Genomic DNA, 9,390 nt, shown 5'->3' with positions numbered 1-9,390 from the left:
AAACCACGCCTGTCTCCTGCACCCCAGGAGCCGCGTCTGTCCCCCGCATCCCAGGAGCCGCGTCTGTCCCCTGCACCCGAGGAGCCGCGTCTGTCCCCCGCACCCCAGCAGCCGCACCTGTCCCCGGTGCCCCAGCAGCCGCACCTGTCCCCTGCGCCTGAGGAGCCACGCCTGTCCCCTGCGTCCAAGGAGCTGCGCCTGTCCCCTGCATCCCAGGAGCCCTGCCTGCCCCCCGCGCCTCAGGAGCTGCACCTGTCCCCCGTGCCTGAGGAGCCACATCTGTCCCTTGCATCCGAGGAACCACGCCTGTCTCCCCAGCCTGAGGAACCATGCCTGTCCCCCCGGCCTGAGGAACCGCGCCTGTCCCCTCGGCCTGAGGAACCGCACCTGTCCCCTCGGCCTGAGGAACCGCGCCTGACCCCCCGGCCTGAGGAACCACACCTGTCCCCTCGACCTGAAGAGCCCATTGAGGAGCCAAGCCTGTGTCTTGCATCTGAGGAATTGCCCTTACTCCTCCCACCCAGGGAGCCACCCTTATCCCCTGTGCTTGGAGAGCCGGCCCTGTCTGAGCCTGGGGAACCACCTCTGTCCCCTCTGCCTGAGGAGCTGCCATTGTCCCCATCTGGGGAGCCATCTTTGTCACCTCAGCTGATGCCACCAGGTAAGGGGCTCTTAGTACCCTGTTACTCTGGGATGGTCTTTAACTCTTTATGGCACATCTAATCTAAGAGCTTCTCTTTTCCTCCAGATCCTCTTCCTCCTCCACTTTCACCCATCATCACAACTGTGGCCCCACCAGCCCTGTCTCCGTTGGGAGAGTTAGAGTACCCCTTTGATGCTAAAGGGGACAGTGACCCTGAGTCGCCACTGGCTGCCCCCATCCTGGAGACACCTATCAGCCCTCCACCAGAAGCTAACTGCACTGACCCTGAGCCTGTACCCCCTATGATCCTTCCCCCATCCCCAGGCTCCCCCTTGGGACCGGCCTCTCCCATCCTGATGGAGCCCCTCCCCCCTCGTTGTTCCCCTCTCCTCCAGCATTCCCTGCCTCCCTCAAACTCACCTCCTTCCCAGTGCTCTCCTGCCCTGCCGCTGTTGGTTCCTTCCCCGCTGAGTCCCATGGACAAGGCAGTGGAGGTCTCAGAAGAGGCTGAGCCACAGAAGATGGAGACTGAGAAAGCCCCAGAACCTGAGTGCCCAGCCTTGGAACCCAGCCCTACTAGTCCTCTTCCATCTCCTCTGGGGAACCTTTCCTGCCCTGCACCCAGCCCTGCCCCAGCCCTGGATGACTTCTGTGGCCTGGGGGAAGATACAGCCCCTCTGGATGGGACTGACACTCCTGGTTCACAGCCAGAGGCTGGACAGACCCCTGGCAGTTTGGCTAGTGAACTTAAGGGTTCTCCTGTGCTCCTGGACTCTGAGGAGCTGGCCCCTGTGACCCCTATGGAGGTCTATGGCCCAGAATGCAAGCAGGCAGGGCAGGGCTCACCCTGTGAAGAGCAAGAGGAGCCACGTGCACCAGTGGCCCCAACCCCACCTATTCTCATCAAATCCGACATCGTTAATGAGATCTCCAATCTGAGCCAGGGCGATGCCAGTGCCAGTTTTCCTGGCTCAGAGCCCCTGCTAGGCTCTCCAGATCCCGAGGGGGGTGGCTCCCTGTCCATGGAGTTGGGGGTATCTACAGACGTTAGTCCAGCCCGAGATGAGGGCTCCCTGCGGCTCTGTACCGACTCGCTTCCAGAGACTGATGACTCGCTATTGTGTGATGCTGGGACAGCTATTGGAGGAGGCAAAGCCGAGGGGGACAAGGGGAGGCGGCGCAGCTCCCCAGCTCGTTCCCGCATCAAACAGGTGAGGGGCTATCCAGCCGCTGGGTGTGTTTGATGTCCCGTCACTGTCAGAGGTACGGTTCTGTTACTCACTGATACCTTCCCACCTGACTTATTGAATCCTAGGTTCTCAGAGGGAGAAGGCAATGGCAACCCACTCCAATACTCTTGCCTGGAAAAATCCCATGGACGGAGGAGCCTGGTGGGCTGCAGTCCATGGTGTCGCTAAGAGTCGGACATGACTGAGCAACTTCACTTTCACTTTTCACTTTCTTCCATTGGAGAAGGAAATGGCAACCCACTCCAGTGTTCTTGCCTGGAGAATCCCAGGGACGGAGGAGCCTGCTGGGCTGCCGTCTATGGGGTCGCACAGAGTCGGACACGGCTGAAGCGACTTAGCAGCAGCAGCAGCAGCAGGTTCTCAGAGATTCTTGAGTTCATCTTGTTATTTTATTAAAGAGAACACCAATAACAGGGGAAAATAACTTGCCCAGGTTCTTGGTTACTCAGTCAATAGAATCGGTACTAGAAACTCAGATCTCTCAAGCTACTCTTTTTTTCTTACTGTATGGTACTATGTTGGCCACTCTTTCTTGGAAGATCAGGAGTGGTTTGGACCAGAGCTTCTACCTGTTGCTACCCTAGAGTTTGGGCTTCCTCTCTGGCCCTGACTGGGAAGCTTGGTCTTTGTTACCTGCCATGCTCTGTCCCTTTGTCTCTTCTCATGCCGCTAAGCCTATGGACCCCACCTGTTAGTCCTCTACTTCTCCTGTAATCACCCATTTCCCTCACTCAGGGTCGCAGCAGTAGTTTCCCAGGGAGACGCCGGCCACGTGGAGGAGCACATGGAGGACGTGGGAGAGGACGGGCCCGGCTAAAATCAACTACTTCTTCCATTGAGACTCTGGTAGTAAGGAGAGGCCTCCCATCCCCCAAACATGCTTCAGCTGGCCCCTTCAAGATTAAACACCCTTTAAATCCTGCCAGTCCCCTGCACGCTCTGCCTGCCTGCTAGCCTAGGGCCTGTCCAGCTATGTCTGTGCTCCTTCTGTCCTCTTGGTCCCCAGGCTTCTCTGAAATGTGATGTTGGGCTGAGGCCCAGTTTGGGAGCTGGGGTGTTCTTCTGCTTCTTAGTCCTGGCTCCTGGCCTTCATCTTAGCCGGGGGTTTATGCCGCCTTCCCCCAACACCAAAGAGGAAAGCAGCTTAGTCGGGGCAGATTTAGCTGCCTCACTTTGCACAACTCTCTGCCTATAAGGTTGCTGATATCGATAGCTCTCCCAGCAAGGAGGAAGAAGACGATGATGATGATACCATGCAAAATACTGTGGTTCTCTTCTCCAACACAGACAAATTTGTGCTAATGCAGGTACTGTACTTGACTCAAGTAGTCCCATCTTCAGCAGTAAGACCTGGCAGACTGAATGCCAGGATGGGATTTGGATATATGTGTTTTGATGGGAGGGTAAATGAGGAAAACCAAAGACCTACTTCTTGGAATACTAGAAAATGAGCTTGACACTGAACTGGGAGCAGGGAATGTAGCAGTGAAAAAGGCAGAAACGATTTCTGCTCTATTGAAGCTCCTAGTCTAGGAACATGAGTAATCTTGAAGCTACAGAATTTGTCGTGTATGTTACTGTGATCCTGATCAGTCTTCACCCACCTTGTCTTTCACTTCTCATTACCCCTATCCACGGTAGGCTGTATCATTTCAGATTACCTGATCAGACGAGCAGGCAGGCTAGGAAGGAGCAGGGTCCTGTGATGGCTCGCTGTGTCCTAATGCAGGGATAGGCTTTTGGTTCTCTGACTCTCTCCTGTCAGATTAGTGTCATAGTCAGTCACGGGGACTGAGTGGTGCTGAGGATGTGAGGCGGGACACTTGGGTTTCTGTGTGTTTCCCCAGGACATGTGTGTGGTGTGTGGCAGCTTTGGCCGGGGGGCAGAGGGCCACCTCCTTGCCTGTTCCCAGTGCTCTCAGTGCTATCACCCTTACTGTGTCAACAGCAAGGTGAGTTCAGAGCTCCAGAGATCTGGTCTGGGGAATGGGATCAGTTATTATTTATCCTAGGTCTCTTTCCTGGCCACTCTACTTAAAGTGGTCACTGGTCATGGAACTTGTTCCTCAGTTTCCAGTGGCTGTCAAATTCATCTTGGGAAAAATGTTTTGGAAAACATAGTGGTCTTATAAGTTTCTTTGTGATAGGTCATGACTTCCTAGTATAATTGAGTACATTGTATAAATTGTGAGAACTTTTCTAGTAGAAAACATGGTCTGGATATAAAATATAAAATCAGCACCAAACACATGTTCACAAAGAGAAAGCAGTTTTTGACTCAAGCATGATCAGTCATTTTGGGGTTTTCATTAACATTTAGAACTTGTCCACTGCTAACATTCACTGACTTGGAGCAGTATGTTCAAGAAAAGCTGGGGGATATACAACCTGGGTAGTGAAAGATCTTAACCAGGCAGTGGCTGGGTGAGGCTGTTCTTTGATCAGCGGAGATCCCTGGAAGCCTAAGTTTAAGAGCCACTATTTTAGGGGTGAGGGTGCTCCGTGTATCTTCCCTGTGCTCAAATGAAGGTCTGGCCTGGGTATGGGGGTCCTCCAGCCCCACCTGTATAAGTCCCAGCACCCCTGGAGAGGTCTGCCCTGCCCTCTGCATCACCCCCTGAGGAATTGCCATCTCCTGCACCAGATCACCAAGGTGATGCTGCTGAAGGGCTGGCGTTGTGTGGAGTGCATCGTGTGCGAGGTGTGTGGCCAGGCCTCAGACCCCTCCCGCCTCCTGCTCTGTGATGACTGTGACATTAGCTACCACACGTACTGCCTGGACCCCCCACTGCTCACCGTGCCCAAGGGTGGCTGGAAGTGCAAGTGGTAAGGAGACTAGCAACGTCAGATGGGCCTGACATGTTTAAGAGTGGGTATGATGTTGAATACATGGCTGAGGCTGGGTTTAGAAGGCCAGGCTGGTTTGGGTACTCTGGGTAGGTCAAGTATTGAGGGTCTGTCTTTCTGCCCCCACCAGGTGTGTGTCTTGTATGCAGTGTGGGGCCGCCTCCCCTGGCTTCCACTGTGAATGGCAGAATAGTTACACACACTGCGGGCCCTGTGCCAGCCTGGTGACCTGCCCTATCTGTCACGCCCCCTACGTGGAGGAGGACCTGCTGATCCAGTGTCGCCACTGTGAACGGTGAGGGTGCCCGTCTCCCCCAGATAGGCCCCCCCGCCGCTGTTTTCAGCCTTTCGTTGTTTCTGTTCACCTCCTCCTGTCTCCTTTCAACCAGGTGGATGCATGCCGGCTGTGAGAGCCTCTTCACAGAGGATGATGTGGAGCAGGCAGCTGATGAGGGCTTCGACTGTGTCTCCTGCCAGCCTTACGTGGTCAAGCCTGCTGGTGAGTCCCGGGTGCTAGGGAGAAGGGAGGAGGGGTCAGCGCAGGGATGCTTTGCTCTGGGCCAGGGCCTCCAGCTGTTTGTCCTCTCCACAGCGCCTGTCGCGCCTCCAGAGTTGGTACCTATGAAGGTGAAAGAGCCTGGTGAGTCACAGTAATTCTGAATGCCAGTGCCAGAGAAGACCCTTAGACACTTAGTCCAGCTCCAGTCCCCCAATTTTATCTTATTTTTCACAGAAAAAAAGCTAAGACCCAGGGATGTTGAGTGACCTGCCCAAGGTCACCCCGTAGGTCAGTGGTGAAGTTGTGGTGACACTCAAGGCCTTTAGGTTCCAGGCAGAATTCCATTCACCAGCCAACATGGCCTTTGTACAGCCAGACTCTCATTTTCAGAGAGCACAGAACTCTTTCTGAACCCTGCTCTTTTTCCTTAGTGAAGGAGCTCTCCCACCTCCATCCATCATGATGTGGGCACTGCTCCTGGCATCTGGGGCACGATGAGCTGGCATTCGGCAAGGAGGGGTGGTCCATATAGCCAGAGAATATATTTGGTGACCTGAGGGTTCATTAGGAGCAGAGTCTAGCTTCAGCAGCCGCTGTCTCTCAGACCCCCTCGGGTCACTGAGAGAGCACTCAGGTCTCAGCTGGTGCCTATCAGTGGTCTCTCTATAGCCCTCAGATCCCCAGTCTGGACTTCAGTCTGTTGTCTCTCATTGCTCTTGTCCCAGCTAGGGACTTAGGCCGAAACTCAGAGTCCCAGTTTCCCTGGGGCTCCATGGAGTCACGTGCTTTCCCCCTTTGTGCAGAGCCCCAGTACTTTCGCTTTGAGGGCGTGTGGCTGACAGAAACGGGCATGGCGGTGCTGCGTAACCTGACCATGTCGCCTCTGCACAAGCGGCGTCAGAGGCGTGGACGGCCCGGCCTCCCAGGTGAGGCGGGGCTGGAGGGGGCCGAGCCTTCAGAGGTCCTGGGCCCTGATGACAAGAAGGATGGTGACCTGGACACGGACGAGCTGCTCAAGGCTGAAGGTCAGCCTAGGGGATCTCGGGGAGCACTAGAGTTCTGGGATCACGCCTGTGAGAATTGAGTGTTGGGTCAGGGCAGCATTGCCACTCCCAGTCACCCTTGGGCCACTGTGGGTCTTGTCCGATGGCTCTGTGACAGGGAACTCAACTGTTCTTTTTTGTTTTGCCTGTGTTGTCTTTGTTGCTGCACGTGAACTTTCTCTAGTAGCTGTGAGTGGGGGCTACTCTATAGTTGCAGTAGACAGGCTTCTCATTGTGGTGGCTTCTCTTGTTGCAGAGCATGGGCCCTAGGGTGTGCGGGTTTTAGTAGTTGTGGCTCACAGGCTTAGTTGCCCCTTGGTGTGTGGGATCTTCCTGGACCAGGGATCAAACCCATGTCCCCTGCATTGGCAGGCAGATTCTTAACCACTGGACCATCTGGGGAGTCCCCAGTTCTCTGTTCTTAACTGACAGGATGACAGGGTTCAAAGGGTCCAAGCCTCTGACCTGTCTCCATCTCTTCTGTCTCCATACACAGGTAGTGTGGAGCACATGGAGTGCGAAATTAAACTGGAGGGTCCTGTCAGCCCTGATGGAGAGCCTGGCAAAGAGGAGACCGAGGAAAGCAAAAAACGCAAACGCAAACCCTATCGGCCTGGTGAGGCCCTGGGATGTGGGTGGGGTGGTGAGGGGCAGCTTACCAGGTCCCCAGCGGCTTCTTAGCCTCAGCTCTGCCTCCTTACAGGCATCGGTGGTTTCATGGTGCGACAGCGGAAATCCCACACACGTGTGAAAAAAGGGCCTGCTGCACAGGCGGAGGTGTTGAGTGGGGATGGGCAGCCCGACGAGGGTGAGACGGGTGAGGGCTCCAGTGGGGCCTGGGAGAAGGTGGGGCTCGCAGGACCCGTGGGACACTGCCAGGGAGGCTGGGGGCAGGGGTGCTCTCAAAGGGCCAAGGAGGTAGTGGGCCCAATTGGTGTCGGGGGAGAATAGGCAAAAAGTGTCCCCAGGCCAACCTGGGAGCAGCGTGTTCACAGTCCCCAGAGAGGCTGACCCTCCTGTTGCGTCCTCAGTGTTGCCTGCCGACCTGCCTGCCGAGGGCTCTGTGGACCAGGGCTTAGCCGATGGGGATGAAAAGAAGAAGCAGCAGCGGCGAGGGCGCAAGAAGAACAAACTGGAGGACATGTTCCCTGCTTACCTGCAGGTGGGTCTTAGTCTCTGAGGGCCACTGGCCAGGCTCCTGGCCTGCAGGGCCTGAGAAAGCCTATTTATTTCTGCTTCCTCCCACAGGAAGCCTTCTTTGGGAAGGAGCTGCTGGACCTGAGCCGGAAGGCCCTGTTTGCAGTTGGCGTGGGCCGGCCAAGCTTTGGATTGGGAACCCCCAAAGCCAAGGGCGATGGAGGCTCAGAGAGGAAGGAGCTCCCGACCTCACAGAAAGGTCAGTCATGTGGGGTAAGGTAGTCTGAAGGGGTCCAACTTCACTTTGTACTTGGAAGCTGGTAAGAGATTTTGGTGGGAAATGGGCTGGTCTCTAGGATTGAGGATTGGCCAAGGGCCTTGGCCTTGGTGCTGGGGTCCTGTTCTGGGCATCTTTGATTGAAGTGGGGCTGTTGCTCATAGGAGATGATGGTCCGGATGTTGCAGATGAAGAATCCCGTGGCCCCGAGGGCAAGGCTGATACACCAGGTGAGGGCTGCTGGGAGGACTGGGTGCCATCTTGGTTTTGCTTCTGTCAACCTGTTCTGCCCCTGAGCACCATCAAGGTTGGAGGCTGAAAAGTGTTTCAGGCCTTCTGTGGTCCTTGCCAGAGTGGCCATTGTGGTGCCTCCACACCGACCTTAGCTGATGGGCTTTTCTTGGCAATTGCAGGACCTGAGGATGGTGGCATAAAGGCATCCCCGGTGCCCAGTGACCCTGAGAAGCCAGGCACCCCAGGTGAAGGGATGCTTAGCTCTGACTTAGACAGGATTCCCACAGAAGGTGAGGCTGGGACCCACACTCTTCATGTATAAGGGTCCTTTCCTCTGCCTGAGGGACTCGTTTATATAGCTCCTCTGGTGGGGAGTCATGGGCACCTTCCCTGGTATCCCCTGAGCCCCCTAGTCTTCCTCAGTAGCATGTTTCCTTGATCCCTCACAGAACTGCCTAAGATGGAATCCAAGGACCTACAGCAGCTTTTCAAGGACGTTCTGGGTTCCGAACGAGAGCAGCATCTGGGTTGCGGAACCCCTGGCCTGGACGGCAGCCGGACACCGCTGCAGAGGCCCTTTCTTCAAGGTGAGCCGATGGGGGTGGTTTGAAGACTGGGTGGGCAGGTACCATCAAGCCTGCCTCCAGACTGGGCCGCTTGCTCCCTCTCTCTGATCCTATGCCTCTTGTAGGTGGACTCCCTTTGGGCAATCTCCCCTCCAACAGCCCAATGGACTCTTACCCGGGCCTCTGCCAGTCCCCATTCCTGGATTCTAGGTTGGTATTTGTGCTTAACCTCTGTGGGCAGTCCCTTCCCTCCAGTGGGGCCACACCGGGGGAGGGAATGTTGGACTCGCGGGTGCTGCTGTGGCAACCCCTCCCTCCCTCTGCTGCCTTGCTAGTGACTGTCTTCTGTTGGGGCAGGGCAGTAGCCTGGGGACTCTGGGCAGTTTGTCTGGGGTGGGCTTGGCATCCCTGCCCTCTGTGACTCTCTGCCCCTGCGCCCCAGGGAGCGCGGGGGCTTCTTTAGCCCGGAACCCGGTGAGCCAGACAGCCCCTGGACAGGCTCCGGGGGGACCCCGCCCCCCACCCCCACCACCCCCACCACGGAGGGTGAGGGCGACGGGCTCTCCTATAATCAGCGGAGTCTTCAGCGCTGGGAGAAGGACGAGGAGTTGGGCCAGCTCTCCACCATCTCACCTGTGCTGTACGCCAATATTAACTTCCCCAGTCTCAAGCAGGATTACCCAGGTACCTGTGGGACAGAGCAAGGGAGACAGCCTGCGACACAACCAGCGCAGGGGTCACCTGCCAGTTCTTCTCTCACACGTCGTCTCTGTCCTCCAGATTGGTCAAGCCGCTGCAAACAAATCATGAAGCTGTGGAGAAAAGTTCCAGCTGCTGATAAAGCCCCCTACCTGGTGAGACAGAAGGAGCCTGGAGTGGCGTGGGAAATGAGTC

General features: G+C 56.1%; 1 protein-coding gene across 1 annotated transcript in view; it reads left to right on the top strand.

Annotated features, from left to right (window-relative positions):
- KMT2D (lysine (K)-specific methyltransferase 2D) overlaps positions 1–9,390 on the top strand; it is a 37,775-nt gene that overhangs the window by 8,480 nt on the left and 19,905 nt on the right. Inside the window, exons 13-32 of the mRNA XM_010858065.1 lie at positions 5–661; positions 749–1,854; positions 2,629–2,742; positions 3,090–3,200; positions 3,741–3,845; positions 4,538–4,719; positions 4,871–5,035; positions 5,130–5,239; positions 5,333–5,380; positions 6,043–6,264; positions 6,779–6,898; positions 6,986–7,090; positions 7,314–7,444; positions 7,531–7,678; positions 7,861–7,926; positions 8,110–8,220; positions 8,380–8,517; positions 8,622–8,706; positions 8,939–9,180; positions 9,277–9,350. Of these exons, the coding sequence (XP_010856367.1) occupies positions 5–661; positions 749–1,854; positions 2,629–2,742; positions 3,090–3,200; positions 3,741–3,845; positions 4,538–4,719; positions 4,871–5,035; positions 5,130–5,239; positions 5,333–5,380; positions 6,043–6,264; positions 6,779–6,898; positions 6,986–7,090; positions 7,314–7,444; positions 7,531–7,678; positions 7,861–7,926; positions 8,110–8,220; positions 8,380–8,517; positions 8,622–8,706; positions 8,939–9,180; positions 9,277–9,350 (4,040 nt within the window). The remainder of the gene's footprint in view (positions 1–4; positions 662–748; positions 1,855–2,628; positions 2,743–3,089; positions 3,201–3,740; positions 3,846–4,537; positions 4,720–4,870; positions 5,036–5,129; positions 5,240–5,332; positions 5,381–6,042; positions 6,265–6,778; positions 6,899–6,985; positions 7,091–7,313; positions 7,445–7,530; positions 7,679–7,860; positions 7,927–8,109; positions 8,221–8,379; positions 8,518–8,621; positions 8,707–8,938; positions 9,181–9,276; positions 9,351–9,390) is intronic.

Source organism: Bison bison, unplaced genomic scaffold, assembly GCF_000754665.1.
Source record: "Bison bison bison isolate TAMUID 2011002044 unplaced genomic scaffold, Bison_UMD1.0 scf7180017864383, whole genome shotgun sequence".
Classification (NCBI taxonomy): domain Eukaryota; kingdom Metazoa; phylum Chordata; class Mammalia; order Artiodactyla; family Bovidae; genus Bison; species Bison bison.
The sequence above is the reverse complement of the archived record's forward strand: the minus strand, read 5'-3'. Positions and strand labels throughout refer to the sequence as shown.